We start from the raw sequence: 22,783 nt of genomic DNA, 5'->3' as shown, positions 1-22,783 counted from the left end.
TTTCCTAGATCCTTAGGGTGTCAAAATTTATCACCTAATTCCTTCAAATGGAGGCCTAATTGCAATCGGTTCTGTTTGTGGGCAAGTGAGTTAAAATTGATGTTCCTGTGGTTCTAAATCATGAAATCCTATTTTATTTGTGTTAAGGTGTTGTGAAAACACCCTTCCAAGGGTTGTTCTATTAAATTGGTCAAGTGGGGCATTCGAACCCCTAAAGCCTAGTAGTAGTGCACTCATGTGTGCAAGGGTGTGTGTAGTCACACAAGAGTTGAGAGCTTTACTTATTTGTAAGTGGACATATTGGAGTCCTTGAGTCTCCTAAGGCATTATTTAGTGTCATTGAACCATTTATTGACTTGGTGTTGTGTAAGGACCCTTTGGTAGTAGGGTTTTGGCTGAGTTTGCAAGCCTTAGAGATTGGTTGGTTCAAGGTTATCCTTCTAGTCTATTGCCTCCTCATCATATTGGTATCAGAGAAAGTTATTAGGTCCATAAGAAGATAGTTGGGTTTTGATAGAAGTGTAAGTAAGAGGTTGAAGTCAAGATGCCACCTAAGAGTGTGGGTACTACTAGAGAGTTACAAGAGTTGAAGTAGAAAAATGCAAGGTTGCAAGAATCCTATAATGCAGTGATGGAAAGGCTTGAAGTCTTAGAGTCCAATCACATAAATAATGTTGATATAGGAGATGTGAGTGATGAAGAGGAAGAAGAAGAGGAGTTCTAAGAATCAAAGGAGGAAGAACAAGTACATCCTGAAGAGCAGCATAGACTAAGATTGTTAAAGGCATTAAAAGGTGAACAATACAAGGCAAGAGTTGACCTACCTATGTATGGTGGGAATATAAATGAAGAAGAGTTACTTTATTGGGTAGCGGCATGGATACCTATTTTGAGAGTGAATATGTGCCAGAGGATCAAAATGTCAAAGTGGCAAAGACATATTTGAAAGAACATGCTCTCGTATGGTGGGATTATGAACAAGCAGAAAGAAGGAAGAAAGGCAATGCCAAGATCATATCTTGGGACATGATGGTTGGAAAACCTAAAGGTAAATTTCTTCCTAGAGACTATGAAATTAAAATGTTTAAGAAATTACAAATTTAAATAAGAGTGATTTAGATGTGAAGGCATATACTAATGAGTTTTCTAAGTTGAGTATAAGATTAGGAAAGGATGAAGATGAAGTTGAAAAGGTGGCTAGATACCTTTGTGGTATTAGATTCAATATTCAAGATGAGTTGGTAATTGCCAACCCCAAATGTGTGGAAGAATGTTTCCAATTGGCACTCGGGACTGAGGAGAAAGTCAAAAGAAGGCAAGAGAAATCCACAAGAGGAAGAGGGAACAAAAATAACATTAGTAGAGGTGTATTTCCTTCACAAAAAAAAACCCATGAGGATCAAGGTGGTACAATAAAAGGTAAAGAACAATCATTTTCTGATTTTAGAGGTGGATTTGGTAACAATAGAGGTAGATTTGGTAGAGGTTCTAGTCAATTTTTAGGAAAATGTTATAATTGAAATGAATATGGTCATCCTTCTTTTATGTGTCTTGAAAATATAAGACCATCTTCATCTAAGGTTGACAAGAGGGTTGCATTTTCTCATGAGGAGGAGGGGGTTGATATTAGTCCAAGGGATGTTCTGTGCAATTCAAAGGATGGTGAAAGTTTGATGATTAAGAATGCTACTTTGTGTACATAAACCCAGACAAGGAAGAAGCCTCTTTATAACAAGGTGTCAATGTAAAGCTAAAGTGTCTACTCTTGTTCTAGTTACACTGATAACATGGAATCTACTGAAATGGTTAACAAGTTACATTTGGAAAGATTCCCTCATAATAATCCTTATAGAGTTTCTTGGGTGAATGATGATGTTAGCCTATTGATTAAGGAACAAGAAAGGGTTGATTTTCAGATTGGTCAATATAAGGAGAGTGTTATATGTGACATTTTACCCATGGAATGTAGCCATGTTTTACTTGGTAGACCTTGGCAATATGACAACCATACTAGTTATGATGGTAGGAGAAACACTTATACTATTGAAAAGGATGGGGGTAAGTACACTTTATGGCCAATGAATGATGGTGTTAGGGGTAAGAACAAAATAGTCATGTTTGGGAAGAAGAAATTGCTTGAGGATGAAGAGTTGGTAGTCAAGTCATGGATAAAAGGAGTTGGAAATGATAATTTGTGTGAAGGTATAATGGTTGGTTCTTTTTTATGTACATTTATAGAGGACATGGTTAAGGATAAATCTGATGTTGCAGGTAAGAAGTATTAGGTACAACAAACAAAGGTCGAGGAAGTGGAGAAGAAGGTGCAATGACAAGCACCTATTGAAGATTCTTGGTATCCACCAAGTACTATGGTGGTTGGAGTTCCTTTGTGGACTAATTGGTTTTTGTATTCTAGTTTTTATTAGTTTCTTGCAAATTTTTAGAAGGCTGGAGTTGATGATCCCTCATGGGACATGAGGATTTTTCATGGGGGGGAGTATGGTGCAGGAGCACCAAGTGAACCAAGTGTACCTCCTGATTCCAATGACCTATATGGGGTCAAATATGAAAATTTTGAGTTATACATGGTTTATTGTGTCAAATAAGGTCTAATGAGACCAATAGCATTGTAATAAGTTCACTTGACCATTCATGTAATCAAGTTGTCTAGATGGTCCTAGGAAGGTCCTCATTTGACCAATATTGTGCAAGTTAGTCAAAATGGGTCAAATTAATTAATAATATAAAATTTTGTTCCAACGATCCTTTCATGTCAATTTGGACCTATTTAAATGTGGTTAAGGTCATTGTTTAGCACAATGTTGGAAGTTTTCATTTTTGACAAATATTGTCATGAGCAACTTTTCTTTGTAAAGGGCAGTTTTATGTCCCCAACAGCCAGTTCAGTTTGAAAAATGGTTGAAGGAGGTTGTGTTCATTTCAGGTGACACCTTTGAGGACCCCTGACCCTAAAAGATGTAAGTGTGTGCTGATTTGAATGTTTTGAGTAGGAAATTGAAGCATCAAACTGTTGAAAAAGCAAGAAATTGTCTATTTTTTGTTGATTGCATACTAAAGGTGGATTGGCAAGAATGATCATCACATAGATCCTGAAACTAGAATTTTTTACCTTTTTTTTACTTCATTTGGTGTGAAGCCTTGAAGTTATCTCTACCCCATTCTACAAGCAAATCTCTACCGAGTAGCCTAAAACCCTCAAACCCCTAGGGTTTGATTATAACAATGGGTTTTGTGCTATGAATCCTTAATTGACACTCTTTTTTTATAGGAGATGATAGGCCACTATATCATATGTCAATTTCAAGAGCCATTAAGAGGACACAACAAGGCAAAGAGGATGGAGAACTAATCCTAGGTCTAGCATCTCTATGTGACAGACCAGTTTGATGAGTGCAGTGCGAGAGAATTGAGTAGTAGAGCACTAGAAAGGGGTTTTAATGTGATAGAGGAGTATTTTGGAGGTTGAAAAAATATTTCATGGTTAGGGATAGTCATCTTTTAGGAGAATGAAGCAAGTTTGTGACAGGTGTTCAGTCAAATAGGCCTAATAGCCCTATTAGGTCTCTTAGTGCAGTATTGGTTGGGATATATGCAATTTGGTCTGGTACTAAAAACAAATATATTGTTTATAACTCCCAAAAGGGTATCTAAAAATATAATTTGTTTTCCTAGATCCTTAGGGTGTCAAAATTTATCACCCGATTCCTTCAAATGGAGGCCTAATTGCAACCAGTTCTGTTTGTGGGGAACTGAGTCAAAATTGATGTTTTGGTGGGTCTAATCCATCCTATTTAATTTGTGTTAAGGTGTTGTGAGAACACCCTTTCAAGGGTTGTTGTATTAAATTAGTCAATGTGGCCATTCGAACCCCTAAACCCTAGTAGTAACCCACTCATGTTTGCAAGGGTGTGTGTAGTCACACAAGACTTGAGAGTGTTGGTTATTTGTAAGTGGACATTTGAGAGCCCTTGAGTCTCCTAAGGCATTGTTTAGTTTCATTGAAGCATTGCTTGACTTTGTGTTGTGTAACGACCCTTTGGTAGTAGGGTTTTGGTTGAGTTTATGAACCTTAGAGGTTGGTTGGTTCAAGGTTATCCTTCCAGTCTATTGCCTCCTCATCAAGATGTCTACATTTGAGGAAGGGATACCTAATTTAATGAGGGATTTGTAGCAGAAGAGAAATGAGAATAGACAAGGAACAAGGATAGAACTACTAGTGGTTGTATCTGTGATCCATCCATATGTAGGTCCTATACTTTCAGGCAGAGAACTAAGGTAGCAGGAAGGACCACAAGGTTGGACAATGTGGATGGGGATTGTGGGGGATTCTAGCTCTCTGGTAGGGGATATCAGACCTTGATATTATGTGCATGTCATATTTGCTCATATCATATTTTTGTATTTCTCAGTAATTTTGTACTGGTTATATGGTAGTGTATATACTTGTTAATAATTTTTTATTTTGTGTAGCCTTGTCAGTGGTTTCTTATTTTGTGTTTCCTTAACTGTGTTTAAGGAGAGACTGAGCACAATTTGTTTTATGCTTGGACTTGCTACTATTTTTTAATGGTTACCAATTATAATCAATAGAAAAATAAATATATTAAATTGAACCCTAACCCTAAACAAAATTCAATTGTAACCATAAAACTAACTAAACAATAAACCAAATTGAAATCTAATCCTAGCAATAAATCACATTAAACCCTAATGATGAACCTAATTATAACTTAGCCCTAACACTAAGAAAAATTAAATCATAACCCTAATTGGATACTATAATAATTTTATCCCTATGCCTGTACCAAATTTAAGAAAACCAATAAACCAAATTAAACTCTAACCATAATGCTAAAAATAATTGAACCCTAATCCTAAATAAAATTGAATATTATTTGACAATTTGAACGGTTACCTTATTTTTAGTAAACCAATTTTAATCTTAACTCTAAACCTAATTTAACAATAAACAACAGTGTACCACAATGTTAAACCTAATTAAACACTAAAAAAATTGAACCCTAAGTCCAACTATAAAACAAATTGAATCCTAAGTCTAACACTAAACCTAATTGAACCTTGATTGTGAACGCAATTAAACCCTTCTTGAACCCTTATTTAACTTATTTTGAGTTATGACTATGGATGCTATCAAGGCTTTCATTTTTTTTAATTATTTCACCTAAATAATACTCATCCAAATTGTACCCTGACACTAAACAAAATTGAACTATAACCTTAAATTAAATTGAACCTTAGCCATTAATCTAATCAAGCATTAAACCTAAATATATTCTAATTGTAAACCTAAACCAAATTGTTCCCTAACCCTACCAGTAAAATAAATCAAACCTTAACTTAAGTAAAATGTAATCGTAACCTTAACACTAAACCAAATTGAAGCTTATCCTTGAACCTATAATTAAACATTAAACCAAATTAAACCCTAATTTTATACCTAAATTAAAATAGTAAACTAAATTATACAATAACCCTATACCAAAATGAACCCTAAACCTTACTATATTACATTTAATCTTTTAATTCCAACCCTAACTCTAATTTTATATGTAACTTGACCCTACCAAAATTGAACCCTAACCCTAAAAATAATTAAACCATAACCTTATCACTATACTTGAATCCAACTCGAATAATAACCTCAAACCTAATTGAATTATAGATCAAATCCTAACCTTATCACTAAAACAATTTGAACCTAACCTAAGCCAAATAGAATCCTAACCCCAATAGTAAACCAATTGAACCCTGACCTTGAACCTAATTTAACATTAAACCAAATTAAATCCTAACCTTAAACTAATTGAACACTAAACTAAATTGAACCATAACCCTTAACCAAATTGAACCATAAACTAATTTGAAAGGTAAAACCAAATTGAATGCAAATCCTTACTATACTATAGTTAGTCTTTTAATTACAATTCTAACTCTAATTTTATATGTAACCTATGCCTATCACTAAACCAAATTGAATCCTAACCCTAAAATTTTTTGAACCATAACCTTAACTATAAACTTGAACCCACATAGAACCCTAAATATAAACCTAATTTAAAAATAAATGAAATTGAATCTTACCCCAACCATAGACCAAGTCAAACCATAAACCTAAAGTTAAACCATATTACACCATAGTTGCGAACTAGATTAAACCCTATCTATAATTAAAAACTAATTGAACCCTAAGCCTAACATTAGAAACCAATTTGAACTATGTCCTTAAAGTTAATTAAACATTAACCCAAATTAGACTCTAACACCAAATTGAACACTAGACAAATTGAACCATAACCCTGAATTATAAATTAATTAATTAGATTTTAATTTAAGATTTTATTTAATAATAAAATTAGATTTATTAAATTTAAAATATTATTTTATATTTAATTTTTTAAAATAATTAATAAAAACTATTAAAGATAAATTAATAAATGTTTATTAATTTTGTTTCTTACATGTTGCAGCTCTGGATGCTACTAGCTTATAAATATTAAATTATATGCATAAAGTAAGCCAAGAGATATCAAGGATTTAATTTTTTATTTATTCCACTTAAATAATATAGCTTTTATTTAACAAAAAAATTTAAAGCCTTGATGTCTCTTGGCTTACTTTATATGTATGTATGTATGTATGTATGTATGTATGTATGTATGTATATATGTATGTATGTATGTATACATACATATACATATGTATATGTATATATGTATATATATGTACACATATATACATACATATATACATATATATATATATATATATATATATATATATATATATATATATATATAATATATGTATATGTACATGTATATATATGTGTACATATATATATATATATATGTATACATATATATATACATATATACATATATATATGTATACATATATATGTATATGTATACATATATATATGTATACATATATATATGTATATATGTATATATATATATGTATACATATATATATATATGTATACATATATATATATATATATGTATACATATATAGGTATATATATACATATATACATATATATATATATATACATATATACATATATATATACACATATATATTTATATGTATACATATGTATATATCATGAGAATTGATTATTGGGGACAAGCAGACCGATAAGACAACAGTAGCTACAGATATGATTATAAATCAAAAAAATCAGAATGTAATATGTGTTTATGTCACTATTGGCCAAAAAGCTTCTTCCGTAGCTTATGTGTGTGTGTGTGTATGTGTGTATGTATATATATAGGTATATATATACATATATACACATATATATGTATATGTATACATATGTATATATCATGAGAATTGATTATTGGGGACAAGCAGACCGGTAAGACAACAGTAGCTACAGATATGATTATAAATCAAAAAAATCATAATGTAATAAGTGTTTATGTCACTATTGGCCAAAAAGCTTCTTCCGTAGCTTAGGTAGTTAATACCTATGAAGAATGTGGCGCAATGGAGTATACCATTGTGGTAGTGGAAACTGCGGATTCTCCTGCTACATTAAAAAATCTTGCTCCTTATATAGGAGCAACTTTAGCTGAATAATTTATGTATAAACAACAACATACATTAATCATTTATGATGATCTTTCCAAACAAGCACAAGCTTATCGACAAATGTCTCTTCTATTAAGAAGACCCCCTGGCTGGGAAGCTTATCCAGGAGATGTTTTCTATTTACATTCTCGTTTATTAGAAAGAGCAGCTAAATTAAATTCTCATTTAGGTGGAGGGAGTTTGACTGCTTTACCAATAGTGGAGACTCAAGTTGGAAATGTCTCAGCTTATATTCCAACTAACATAATTTCCATTACTGACGGGCAAATCTTCTTATCAGCTGATCTATTCAATGCAGGAATTCAACTTGGCATTAATGTAGGTCTTTTGGTATCTAGAGTAAGATCTACAACTCAAATGAAAGTAGTGATGTTTCAATCTTTCGTCGACGTAAGTAAGAATAGTTGTAAATCCATTTTTTTTCTATCAATAAAAAGAAAGGTAATTAACCATGGCACGTTCACTAAGAAAAAATACTTTTGTATCTAATGATTTGTTGAGTAAAATAGATAATCTAAATATGAATAAAGAGAAGAGGATAATAGTAACTTGGTCCCAGAGATCTGCCATTGTACTTGCAATGATCGGTCATATCATTGTTGTTCATAATGGAAAGTCACATTTACCTATTTTTATATCAAATGGTATGATAAACCACAAATTAGGAGAATTTGTACCTACTTCCATTTTCTAGGGACATGCAAAAAAGGATAAAAAATTAAAAAACAAAAAAAATAAAATAAAATAAAAGAGAGAAACAAGAAAAAAGTATCATTGTAAATAGTATACATTAATTCATTGTGGAGGATGAAGATGAAATTTTTAAACAGGGCTTTGACTAGAAAAATACGAGTTGTAGCTAAACATGTACGTATGTCTTCTAATAAAGCACGTAGAGTTGCTCATCAACTTTGTGGTTGTACCTATATGGAGGCACTTTCAATACTGAATTGGATGCCTCATAGAGCATGTTATCCCATATTAAATGTACTTCATTCTGCAGCTGCAAATGCATATCACAATATGGGTATAGGTAAGGGCTTTCTATTTTTCCATATGGCTGAAGTGAATGAATGTCCTATTTTCAAAAGATTTCAACCTAGAGCTCAGGGACATGGTTATCCAATACAGAAACCCAGTTGTCATATAAGTATTACATTGGAGAATGTAACTGACTCTAACTCAATTATGGTAAAAAAATAGAAACAAAATATCCAAATAGATGAAAGCATAATCCATTTATGTCGCAAATATACTACTACTTGCAAAAAAGTACTTAAAAAAATATGTGTGGGAAACAAAATAAATCCACTTGGTTTTAGACTTGGTTTTATGCAAAACCATTGTTCCCTTTGGTCTGAAGAAAGGGATTATTTCGAAGATCTACGAGAAGATGAGAGAATATATAATTGTTTTCATACCTTGGGACTTTATGTTCATAACGATGTTATGCTCGCTTTTGGTACTCCAAAAAAGAAAATCTTGATTGAACCCATATTTGCTCAATGGAAACAATCTGCTCATGGTAAGAGCTTATATGGTTTTGATGTACTCTTATCTTCAGCAAATGATCTAGCATTCAATGCTGGCAAAAGCTTATGGTTACTCGGTTGGTTGAGTGCTATTAACGATAATAAAAATTCACTGTTCTTAACAATTTGTCCCAAAGACTTTTTGGTTCATCATGCTATTGCTCTAGGTTTGCATACAACTACATTGATTTTAGTAAAAGGTGCTTTAGATGCGCGCGGTTCTAAGCTAATGCCTGATAAGAAAGATTTTGGTTATAGTTTTCCTTGTGATAGTCCGGGACGGGGCGGTACTTGTGATATTTCGGCCTGGGATGATTTTTATTTAGCAGTTTTCTGGATGTTGAATACCTTTGGATGGGTTACTTTCTATTGGCATTGGAAGCATATTACCTTATGGCAGGGAAATGTAACTCAATTTAATGAGTCTTCCACTTATTTAATAGGATGGTTAAGAGATTATCTTTGGTTAAATTATTCACAACTAATTAGTGGATACAATCCTTTTGGTATGAATAGTTTATCTGTATGGGCATGGATGTTCTTATTTGGGCATCTTGTTTGGGCTATTGGATTTATGTTTCTTATTTCTTGGTATGGCTATTTGCAAGAACTGATTGAAACTCTTGCATGGGCTCATGAACGCACACCTTTGGCTAATTTAGTTCGATGGAGGGATAAGCTAGTAGCTCTTTCCATTGTTCAAGCATGATTAGTTGGATTAGCTCACTTTTCTGTAGGCTATATATTCACCTATGCAGCTTTCTTAATCGCCTCTACATCAGGCAAATTCGGTTAATTCTTTTTCATTTTATTCTAATATTTAGATTTTCTAAAAAATGCCCCTATTCCACATCCCCAGTAGTTATACTAAAAATATCAACAAAAATTGTATAAATATGGGGATGTGGAATAGGGGCATTTTATCTTGAAATACCCGATGTTTTTTTATTAACACTATCTTGAGTACAACTAGTACATTCTAAAGTAATTGCTACTCTTACATTTCCACCCTTGGCCATATATCTTACTTTGGATATTGTATCTACTTCTTTTCTTTTCAATTTGGAAAAAAGAGAAGAAAGAGAAGAAAGAGAAAGGAATAGAAGTTTTCAAAGAATGATTAAAGATCTTATTACTTAATTCATTCTCATAATAAAATCTTTAATTGTAAGTTTTCAGTAGTTTACTATTTGAGGAACTTTTGGATCTAAATATTTTTTTATTATTCTAACTTCCCCCCCTTGAATTCTAAAGAGATTTAATCTAATTTATTTTCTTTATCCAAGAAGAAAAGGAAATGAATCTAACATCATTTTTTTTCTTCTGGGTTTGCGAGAGAGGAAAATGAAAGTCAAAAAAAGGGAAAAATAAGGGCATCTGGGAAAAAACAATTTCCACATCCCTAGTAGTTATACTAAAAATATCAACAAAAATTGTATAAATATGGGGATGTGGAATAGGGGGAGTTTCAACCCCATTTCAATAGGTAAATGATTCATGTGATATAAGGTAACCATAAAACCTTGACCGATGTATCTCGCAGCCTGTATTGCTTGTTCACTATAATTCATAAACCCAGTTACCATGGAGAATATGTGTAAAATCTCCTTGAATAATAATTTTATAGAAATTTATTTCTCTTCATAGATTTGATCTATCAAATTTGGATATATTGCAACCCTCTTCACGAAGAAGAAAAAGAAAAACTATTGAGGATGTCAATAAAAAAATTTCAAGTTCTTTTATTTTCAAAGATATTCTCCTTCCAAGATGTCGTAGAGAATTTTGAATTTTGAATCTTTTGAATCTATGAACCCCTATAGATCAAAGTATAGGATTAAATAGTAAAGCGATACTAAATGATGAAGGTCTCATCGAAAAAGATGAACCTCTTTGCATAGATACAAGAGAAAAAATTAGAGCGGAGGAGTCAACCCAGTAACAGGGGGTCTGTGGCTGACCGATATTGCACACCATCATTTGGCTATTGCAGTTCTTTTTCTAATCACTGGTCATATGTATTGAACCAATTGGGTTATTCGTCATAACCTCAAGGATATTTTGGAATCTCATAAAGGTCCATTTACAGGGGAAGGACATAAAGGTCTTTACAGGATCTTAACTACTTCATGGCATGCTCAATTAGCTCTTAACATAGCTATGTTAGGGTCCTTAACTATTGTCGTAGCTCACCATATGTATTCTATGCCTCCCTATCCATATCTAGCTACCAACTATGGTACCCAACTATCTCTGTTCATGCACCATATGTGGATTGGTGGATTTCTCATAGTTGGCGCTGCTGCACATGCAACTATTTTTATGGTAAGAGACTATGATCTGACTACTCAATACAATAATCTTTCAGATCGTGTTCTGAGACATCATGATGCAATCGTATCACACCTCAACTGGGCATGTATTTTCTTAGGTTTCCATAGTTTTGGTCTATATACTTGTAGCGTCGTAAAATTGTGACACTTGCAATTTCGACTGCATTTGGGTCTTCACAATGGCGACGCAACGTTGAACCTGAATGGAGACCCCAAAACCTGTTTAAAACATCAAAAACTGCATCTTTCTGCACCTTCGCCTGATCCTCCTTGCACCATACTATCCCGGGAGGTGGGACCATGGCACCCAGCACCCTGGTCCCTGGCCCTATTTTGGGCCCGGTCTCTTGTTGGGCATCAGGTCTTCAAGTTTGCAATTTGGAAAATAATATTCCTAGGTCAGCCTAAGGTCAAAAAAATCAGTCTCCTAACCCTAATTGACAAGTATATAAACTACATTTCCCCTCCCAAAAAGGAGAGAAAAAAACATATGTGTGCAAGAGGCGGAAGCGATATTCAAACATTCAAACATTCAAGCATTCAAGCATCCCTTCAAGCAATTGAGCATTCTAAGTCTCCATTCAAGGCTAGGTGTTACATTCAAGACAAGGATTCAACCATTGAAGAGGAGATCACCTACAACATACAACATACAACATCATTACACCTTCGCATGTAAGAATACAAACATTCTTACAACAAGGTATCAGTACTTGATTACATTACAAACATTTACATTTACAGCATTCTCATTTCTTGGTTAATTCCAAAAATCGAGGTTTGACCTAAAGGCAAACCCCTAATCCCTAACCCCCCAATCATCCTCTCTTTTCTGTGTGTAGGTTGTAGGTACGTAGCTGTAATTGAAGATCTGGAATCCTTGTGTAGAGACGAATAGATCCCCCTTCATTTCGTGGATTTTTCGGAGAACCGTGTGCACTCTGGGCACCATCATCCCATCAAATTTCGCTCAAACTTGTAGGACAGCATCATCTCGACATTTTACTACTAATTTCAGGTCCGTAGCTTCATCCCATGTCCCTATCTCCATCTACAAGAGAATCTTTCTTACTGTTACATACATTCCTAGTTCAATCCTTCTATCTACATTCTTTACAAAAGAGGGTATCCTTGATGTCTCAACCCTTGAAACTCATTTAGAATTCAATCTTGCATTGTGTGGGATTGGATCTTGTGAGTTTCAACCCCTCTTTTGAATGTGAAGTCTCTCCTAAGTGAAAACCGTCAATCCTAGTGACCTCCTTTCTCTCTCCTTGGAGTGGGGGGAACACCTAGGATTCGATTTTCCACTTTACATTTTGGTGAACCCAATGTGAACATCCTAATTCTGATTATTCATGGTTAGATCTGAAAAAAAATTTTGCTTCCTTAATTACATTTCCATGTTTGATCTTTTGCAAAATTTAGAGGTTAATTGCATAAAAACCCTAAATTTTCCTTTTAGTAATTGAGCTTGTGAAATGTTTAATTGTGAATGCTTGTTTCAGATCTACCCTTCTATTGCAAATTGTCAAATCATATTTGTAAAATTAAGTGGTTAAGTGTCAAAACCCTAATTTTTAAAACCCTCTTGATTCAACCTTTGACCAATGATTTCACTGATCAAAACACCTCCAAATCTGCTATAACTTTGGATTCCGCAACAAAATCATAATATCTCTCATCCCTGAAAATTTTGAAAAAAGTTGCGAGGACCGTGTGCACCCCGAGCGCCATCCTCCCTGACATTTTTTCTGAAATTTTGGGAGCTAGATCTTACTGTATTGTTCTGCTAGAATCCAGAATCTTGGCTGATTTCATCAATTCTAACACTTTCAAAATTAAAGTCAAAGTTGGTCTACTGATTGCTTGGATTAAGGCTTATAATCATTCAAAAATTGTTGAAATTGAAATTTTGTGTTAAAATTGTATTTCTTACTGTCCTAAATCTGAAAAGTGTGTTGGCATTCATTCGAAATTTCAATGCTTTATTCAAATTCTTGCAGTTTGTGACTTTTGAAATTAAGTGTTTAATTGCAACAACCTTGATTTCCACTTTCAAAATTGAATTTTGCATGAAATTGAGTCAACTTTTAAATTTCAAATCTTGCATTGCTTTTAGTATTCCCTCTAAAATCATAAAATTCAAAATTTCAGTTTCCCTCCCTTTTTTTTCAAAATTCAAATTTTGCATTTTTCAACAATCTTGGCAGGGTTCAATTTTGAGATTGCAACTTTAATTTGGCCTATGTACAGATTGTAAAATCACTCAATTTTTTTAGATTAGTTTTAAAATCATCATAACTTTCATCCCTGAAAAATTTCAAAAAAAGTTGCGAGGACCGTGTGCACTCCGTTCGCCACGGTCCCCGACATTTTTTTTGAAACTTTAGGAGATTGTCATGATTGCATTTAACAGCTTAAATCTAGGAGATTGGCTGATTTTATTGAAATTTTCTACCTCTAAATTCGAAAATAAATTCAAAATTCAAGATCTCAATTTTCAAGATAACAATTAAAATTAAGTGCTACCCCCTTGGCCCTAATTTTCAATTGTGCCTACCTTTCTTGGAAGTTCTGTTTCCCTCTTCTTTCACAAAATTCAAATTGGATTATCATTATCTCATTATTCAAGTTTTCCAACTTTATTTTCAAAATTCAAAATCTTCTCTCTCTCTCTAGTGCATGAGTTTTACAACAATAAGCCCTACTTACACTATTCCCATTAGATGAAGCCTTAGAATTAAGTCTTTCCAAGGTTTAATTACCGAGGAGATGGAACCTAATTTGAATGGCATTTTTAACAAGGACATGGGTAATTCCTCTAATCCTCTTAATGATGAAGAAGCTCTCCATGAGGTTTCTGTAGAACAACTTTCAAAATTGGATAACCAATTTGATGATTTTCAGCAATGGATGTCTCAAGAATACCCTGATAGTCAAGCTCTTTCATTAATTAAGGGTCTAAAATGTATGGTTCAAAGTGATAAGAATGGAATTGATATTTTGCATAGTATTGTACACATCGTGGATTTGAATGTGATGCCTATGAAGAGTTGTGCCGAAACTTTAGGTTATACACAACCTCCTACTCAAGTCAATCATTCTACCCCTTTGACAACTTCTATTGCTAGTATACCTATTTTTAAATCAAACATAATGACTACTTCAATACAAAACATTCCACCTATGATCACCAGTCATGGGGGCAACCCTTCTTCTTCAATCAACCCTCTTCCTTCATTCAATCTGACTTCTTCATTCATTCCTTCAATGAGTGTCCCTATTACATCTCCACAAATGAACATGACGCAAGGGGGCAATTCATTTAACCATTCCATTCCTCCTTGTAGTGCTCCTTTTTTCCAATCATCTCCTATGACTAACTATCATAGTGTCCCGCCACCTTACTCTCAATCAATACCTTCTTTCAATAACATAATACCTTCATCACAATCTAACATGTCTAATATGAACTCTTCGACTGAAGCGACCATTAACAATCTTGCACAAACTATCTCTTCTTTACAGCAACAAATTGCCTCTATGAATCAATCTAAGTTTAGTGTGCCCACATTTGATGTTGCGAGCCCACTTTCTCTTAACATTGTTCGAGCTATCCCCCCTAAGCATGTTGAAGTCCCACAGTTGGAGCTTTATAATGGTAAAGGTGATCCTCTAACACATGTTAAGACCTTTCAAACAATATGTACCAATTTTGCTCATGACCAAAGGTTGCTTGCAAAACTGTTTACTAGAAAATTAAGAGATAAGGTTCCACAATGGTATTGCTCGTTGCCTTCCTATTCTATTACTTCTTTCCAACAACTTGCAAATGCTTTTATTCAACAATTTCAAAACAATATAAGTCCTAAAGTTACTTTGATTGATTTAATGCATTGTAAACAAGGTGTTAAAGAAAAAGTGACTGATTTCATTGGTAGATATAAGCATTTGTGTGCTCAAATTTCTTTTCTAGTACCTGACAATGATATTCAAAGAATTTTTATTTCTAATTTACAAAAAGATATTAGAGAAAAACTTTTGTTTTCTGAGTTTACTTCTTTCCAATAGTTGTGTGCAACTCTTTACAATTATCAACTGACTATGAGTCAAATGGAACAATCAAATCCTATGGCTCCGAGTGATAAGGGTGATAGTAGTCAAAAACCATTTGGGAAGTTTAAACCGAATAGAGAGTTCATTAAGTTCAATGAAAACATCACCAACAACAATGTGAATGCAGCATCAGGTGTGCCTCCTATTTCTAAGTTTTTCAAGAAAGAAAGAGAGTTTACTCCTTTGAATGAATCATTGCATAGTATTATGAATAAGTTATTGGAATGAAATGTGCTTACCCTCCCTCCTATAAAGCAAATAGATCCTGCAAAGATTAATTCACCCTATTTTGATAACAAATCTTTTTGTCAATTTCATCGTCAACCTGGGCATGATACTGAAAAATGTTTTGCTTTAAAGGGTAAAATTCAAGATTTGATTGATAATAATACTATCTTTGTTTCAGGTGTGAATGATAAAGGCAACACATCTGTAGCTCTTCCTAACCAAAATCTTAAGATTTTTACTGATCCATTACCTTCTCATACCTCTAATGTGATTGGGACTAATGATTCCTCTTTCTCACCTGATGGTCTTGTGTCTATGACTCCAAATGTGATTAACTTTGTGGAGCAGCAGAAAATCCCTAAAGAACCTTCCATCACATTTGATTCCAGTGAAACTATTAGGGCACCTGATGGTCCTTTATATATAGTTGCAAAAGTCAAGAATACACCTTGCCGTGGAGTGCTTATTGATCCCTCTTGTATGGTTGATGTCATTACTGAAGAATTTCTTTTTACTTTGCAATTGAATCAAGTGATCTATGATAGAACAAATGTGGTTGTGAAATTATTTGATGCATTTTCTTCTCCTGCAATTGGTTCTATTACATTACCTATTGAGGTCCATAACAAATCCCTTGATGTGAGCTTTGCTATTATTCCATCATCCGAACAATTTTGTGTGAAGCTAGGCTATCCTTGGCTATCTTCCATGAAAGCTATTGCTTCTCCTATTCACAAGTGTTTGAAATTTCCTCATAATGGTGAAGTTGTTACTGTCAATCATAGTCTCTTTAAACCAGCTGAAAGAACTTCTAGCGTTCCTATTGATTATTTTTGGCCTAAACAATTTCAATCTCTTCCACCACGAAGTGATCATCTTTTCAAATCTTATCAAAAGTGGAAAAAAGATATGATCCTATCTCTAAGTGAACCTAGAACACCCAAACTTGATATTCCTATCATTCTTGAGAAGGAAGTTCTTCCTTTGAAAGATAAAACTAATGTCTTTCCTCAAGAAGTTTCCCAACCCATCCCTATGGATGTGACTATGTCTATGACTAATAAACTTTCTAAAGGTAGACCTATACCTCCTTGTCATGATGGACTTGGTCTCCTTCCTAAACCAAATATTCCTCCTTTATATGGAGTAGTTCCTCCTCCTTCCTCTTATAGAGAGAAGAGACCTTCCTCTTCTCCTATTTTTCAACCTAAGAGACCACAACCTAAACACCCAAGTGATAAGGATGAGAACATTCCTCCTCCTCAATCTTCTCAACTTCCTACTAAGACTAGATGAAATCGTTCTGGGTGCAAACACCAATGAAAGCATCGTCTTAGAGCTCGTGCAGCTGTTTCCCAAACTTTGTAATCCCCAAAAACACCTTCAGCTAGTATTATTCCATTTTCTCCTCAGCCGAAAATTGAGCCAAAATCCCCTAAACATAAGATGCATGATGGTTTTGATCCTGTGCAAGTTAAAGATCCTATTTTTATAAATCTTGATGATGATATAGATGAAAATGTTATTCATGATGAAAATGTTACTCCTCTTTCTTCTAATAGTGAATATGAATATGTTGATATTAATAACCATTTATCTAACGAATTTTCTAAAGCACTTATCCTAGCTCCTAGACAAGAACAACGCAGCTTGGAACATGAACATAGCCCTTGTTTGGATCTTGTGATATCTCCATCTGCTGTGTTGGATGTTCCTCCTCTAGCGTGTTTCCTGCCTTCCTGAAATATTGATCAGCAAGATCGGGGGGTGGATGACGTGTTAGACTAGCTCATTAGCATAGCAGATTCTCTCCTCCTCTCTTGATCTCTTTTGTTACTTCTTCTATGTGTTATTCCCATTCTTCTATTTGTTGTCCTTAGTGTTGTCTACTTGAGGATGATGCCAAGCATTGAGATCTCTTTTGGTCTCTCTCATGTTGACTCAAAAGACACATGTATTCCCTTCTTCTAGGTGACCTTCCTTGATTGGGGAATGAAGAACAATTATGCATACATACATATGATATACATGAATTATCATATAGCATACTGACCCCAAGGAAAGTGAAGTCACCTTGTGCTTTGTGTTTTTTGTCTATTATCCTTGGGTTTATCTCACACTTGGGGGCTAAATCTTTGTGATAACATGCTCCTTTCCCTTCTCATTTCTTATGTGTATCACTACCTTAAAGAAATCACCCCCGATGAGGCATGTGCGATCGCTTTAACGTAGGGGGCATACACTCCCTTCATATCTCTTCAAGATACTTGAAAATTTCTTGGCGAACTTACTTTTGCCTTGAAACTTTTTGGTATTTTACTTGCATGACTCACAGTGAGGGAACCTTACTACTGACAGTCATGGTTCTCCCTCGTGATCTTCCCTTTTACTTTGTCAATCGAAGTCGTAAGATCCTTAGTCCACTGGGGGCTTGGTGTATCTTGCCTCCTTGACGTGTTGAAAGTCTTTCAATGTTGTTTCCTTGTACTTTACCAGAAGTATGGGCTTACGCTTATACTCCTGCTAAAGTGGGGGCTAAATGTAGCGTTGTAAAATTGTGACACTTGCAATTTCGACTACATTTGGGTCTTCACGATGGCGGCACAATGTTGAACCTGAATGGAGACCCCGAAATCTATTTATGACATCAAAAACTGCATCTTTCTGCACCTTGGCCTGATCCTCCTTGCACCCTGTTGTCCCGGGAGGTGGGACCATGGCGCCCAATGCTCTGGTCCTTATGAACCATGGCACCTAGCGCCCTGGTCCTTCTGGACCATGGCACCTAGCACACTGGTCCCTCAGGACCATGGCGCCCAGCGCCCTGCTTCCTGGCCCTATTTTGGGCCCAGTCTCTTGTTGGGCATCGGGTCTTCAAGTTTGCAATTTGGAAAATTATGTTCCTAGGTCGGCCCAAGGTCAGAAAAATCAGTCTCCTAACCCTAATTGACAAGTATATAAACTACATTTCCCCTCCCGGAAAGGAGAGAAAAAAACATATGTATGAGGACAGGAAAACATATGTGTGCAAGAGGCGGAAGAGATATTCAAACATTCAAACATTCAAGCATTCAAGCATCCCTTCAAGCAATTGAGCATTCTAAGTCTCCATTCATGGCTAGGTGTTGCATTCAAGACAAGGATTCAACCATTGAAGAGGAGATCACCTATAACATACAACATACAGCATCATTACACCTTTGCATGTAAGAATACAAACATTCTTACAACAAGGTATCAATACTTGATTACATTACAAACATTTACATTTATAGCATTCTCATTTCTTGGTTAATTCCAAAAATTGGGGTTTGACCTGAAGGCAAACCCCTAATCCCTAACCCCCCAATCGTCCTCTCTTTTCTATGTGTAGGTTGTAGGTACACGACAGTAATTGAAGATCTGGAATCCTTGTGCAGAGACGAACAGATCCCCCTTCGTTTCGCAGATTTTTCGGAGGACCATGTGCACTCCAGGCGCCATCGTCCTATCAACTTTCATTCAAACTTGTAGTACAGTATCATCTCGACATTTTATTACTAATTTCAAGTCCATAGCTTCATCCCATTTCCCTATCTCTGTCTACAAGCGAATCTTTCTTACTGTTACATACACTCCTAGTTCAATCCTTCTATCTACATTCTTTACAAAAGAGGGTATCCTTGATGTCTCAACCCTTGAAACTCATTTAGAATTCAATCTTGCATTGTGTGGGATTGGATCTTGTGAGTTTCAACCCCTCTTTTGAATGTGAAGTCTCTCCTAAGTGAAAACCGTCAATCCTAGTGACCTCCTTTCTCTCTCCTTGGAGTGGGGGGAACACCTAGGGTTCGATTTTCTGCTTTACAATATTCATAATGATACTATGAGTGCTTTAGGACATCTTAAAGATATGTTTTTAGATACTGCTATATAATTACAACCTATCTTTGCTCAATGGGTATAAAACACTCATGCTTTAGCACCCAATTTGACAGCTCTTGATGCAATAGCAAGCACCAGCTTAACCTAGGGAGGTGGTGATTTGGTAGAAGTAGGTGCGAAAGTGGCTTTGTTACCTATTCCATTAGGAACTATGGATTTTTTAGTACACCATATTCATGCATTTACTGTCCATGTGACTGTATTAATATTACTGAAAGGTGTTTTATTTGCTCGCAGTAATGTCGATTGCTCTCCACCGTTCCATAAGAACAATTGTATCCTCCTAAGTCAAATTAAATAAACTATCTACTCATAATTTGAGTACATAAATAAAAAGATGTAGTCTTTTTTAATTTCTACTAAATCAACCAGCCATAGCTGTGTAACCCTATTCCTAATAAATCAATCCCTAAGTAACAGGTCCAAACTAGAATAAATCCTAGAGAAGCAACAATTGCTGGTTTTTCCCCTTTCCAACCCCTGTTTATTCTAGTATGTAGATAAATTACAAATATAATCCAAGTTATTAGCGCCCAAGTCTCTTTTGGATCCCGGCTCCAATAAGATCCCCATGCTTCGTTGGCCCATACTTCCCCAGAAAGTATACCTATAGTTAAAAGAGAAAATCCTAGACCAATGACACGATAACTCAATTGGTCTAATTGGTTAGTAAATAACCATTTATGATAATTTATAAATGAAAGGCCGAAAGTATGCTTCAATTCCTTTTTTTCTTGGTCATGTGAATTCCCATTTTTATTGAATAAAAATTAATTCTTCACATTAATAAAAATCTTTTGATTTATTTGGGACATAATGACCAAAAGATCTATCGATGATAGAGATCCACATAAAAGAGTTGCATAATTGAGCAATATCATACTTACATGCATCATTAACCATTGAGATTGTAAAGCAGGTACTAACATTGCAGATTGCTGCATCTTATCTGGAAGACCTAAAGTAGTAAAACCATGAGTTAACATAGCACTTGGCGCAGTGATTGCACCTAACCACCAAGCATCCTGGCCATATACTTCTATAACTATATGAATCATGGAGGAAGTCCAGTCATTGACACTTCAAAGTGCTATCTACAGAAGTCATTAAGTTCATATAGTATTATAAATACACAATATAAATAACATAAAAACAAAATAGAAAAAGAAAAAGTATAATATTTTCAATGAGTTGTATTTATAATGAATGATACTCCTTAATCTTCTTAAAACGATATGCATGTATTCGAGTGATAAAGTAACCTGTGGAAGTGAGAGCCATTACAATTATTAATGCTCAAATGAAATTAATTTCCCCATGATCCACATATCCAATTGTTGCAATATAGAGACAGGGTTCCTTCCGGAAGCTATTATTAAATTGAAATATGCGAGATTCGCTCATTTCTGTTTAGTGAAAAAAATAAAATTTGAATTAAGTTGATCAAACAGAGCTGGAGTAACTGGCAGCTAGTAGGATGGTTCTATCCTGCTCTCTTTTAATGTTAGGCAAAATTATATTGAAATGTTAGAAGCAGGCTAGCTATACTTAGTATACTTCAAATATACCCTTGGTATCATATTGACAATCAAGCAAAGATTGTAGAAGATATCAGTAGTTTTCCATTTCTTGATCTCTTTCTTTCATGTGATCAATTTCAATATGAGAAGGGTTCAAAGGCATAGTTGGAGGTTGATCCGATATATAAAATTCATATCAATGGAATTATTCAATCTATCTACTGAAAAATATTCCTAATCTCCCATCCAATTTTTTGGGTTTAAATGCGAAACCAATGACCTACACAAAAGCGAATTTATTCAAGAAAAAGTAAATAGGAAATATGAATGAAAAGAAAAAAAGAAGAAAAAAAAAAACAACTTTGTTGATAATAAAAAATCCCTTTTGGCAAAAGAGCCCTTCGTAGATTTTGGTCTTTGATAGATTGATCTTATTTTTATACATAATATGAATGAAAATGGTAGACTCGATAAAAAAAAAGGTAGAGAGCTGAATGAATCGAAAGGTTTGTGTTCAGTTTGGGAAGAGATTATTCATTCGTTCAACTTATGAATAGATAATCTACTTTCATTAAGTAATAGATTAGATAACCGTAAACATAAAATATCAAGTACTATTCAGAGTTCTGAAGAACTATGTAAAGGAGCTGCTAATGAACTTGAGCAAGCTCAGGCTCGCTTACGGGAAGTAGAAAGGCGAGTACACTAAATTCGGGTAAATAGATATTCTCAAATATACATATATAGGTATATATGTACATATATACATATATATATACATATATACATATATATATATATATATGTATATATATGTATATATGTATATATATATATATTGTGTGTGTATGTGTGTATTTATATATAAGGTAGTTTATTCACTAAAGAGCTATGTCAGCTTTTTAATATTTTTTGTTAACGTGTTTTAGTTCAATTGGTTGAGCACAATGGTGAGGTGAGGAAATGGTGTGTTTCTTGATTGCCCAATATACATAATAAATCATTTGACTTTAATAATTAGTTATTGATTAAAAATTGAAATATCTTACTATTCTTAATTATTTATTTAATAATTTTTTTTTTGATCGATAAAAGGCCGAAGTCAAAATATTTTATTATTTTATAAACAAGATTGCATTCTCCATTAAGTCCAGTTAGATAATGGATCTTTCTTTCTGGATTAAGCATACTCATACAGGTCCAGATGTTTTTCTCATCTATTTTTTTAAGTGTAAGTATCCCATCATGGGAATGCTCCTTTCATCATTCTGCCTTCAATCTCGCTAGTGTCTTTCCTCATTTATCTTGACTCCTAGACTTTCTGCTAGCTCTATCACCTGCAAAATAATCTCAACATATCCCTAAATCACACCACTTCATGATTTGTTAGCCCAAATATGTAAAAATATACCATTCTCATATAACATGGTTTGCGTAACACTTTCCCCTACTACTATTACAACCATGACATCTTTTATATTGA

The 22,783-nt window shown here is 34.2% G+C and overlaps 1 protein-coding gene across 1 annotated transcript; it reads left to right on the top strand.

The window, feature by feature from the left end:
* Positions 1-876: 876 nt before the first annotated feature.
* On the top strand, positions 877-9,885 carry LOC131035430 (photosystem I P700 chlorophyll a apoprotein A2-like). Its single transcript, XM_059216027.1, has 2 exons — positions 877-1,048; positions 9,209-9,885. Exons 1-2 carry the CDS (start codon positions 877-879, stop codon positions 9,883-9,885), a joined length of 849 nt encoding a protein of 282 aa, XP_059072010.1.
* The last annotated feature ends 12,898 nt before the right edge of the window (positions 9,886-22,783 follow it).

The sequence above is a fragment of the Cryptomeria japonica genome, unplaced genomic scaffold (genome assembly GCF_030272615.1).
Source record: "Cryptomeria japonica unplaced genomic scaffold, Sugi_1.0 HiC_scaffold_507, whole genome shotgun sequence".
In the NCBI taxonomy this organism is placed as follows: domain Eukaryota; kingdom Viridiplantae; phylum Streptophyta; class Pinopsida; order Cupressales; family Cupressaceae; genus Cryptomeria; species Cryptomeria japonica.
The sequence above is the reverse complement of the archived record's forward strand: the minus strand, read 5'-3'. Positions and strand labels throughout refer to the sequence as shown.

Bases quoted from the DNA above. Each gene is read 5' to 3' on its own strand.
- LOC131035430 (XM_059216027.1), top strand. From the start codon at position 877: ATGGATACCTATTTTGAGAGTGAATATGTGCCAGAGGATCAAAATGTC. The intron at 1,049-9,208 runs GTAAATTTCTTC...TCTTATCTTCAG, and splicing joins GATGGTTGGAAAACCTAAAG to CAAATGATCTAGCATTCAAT.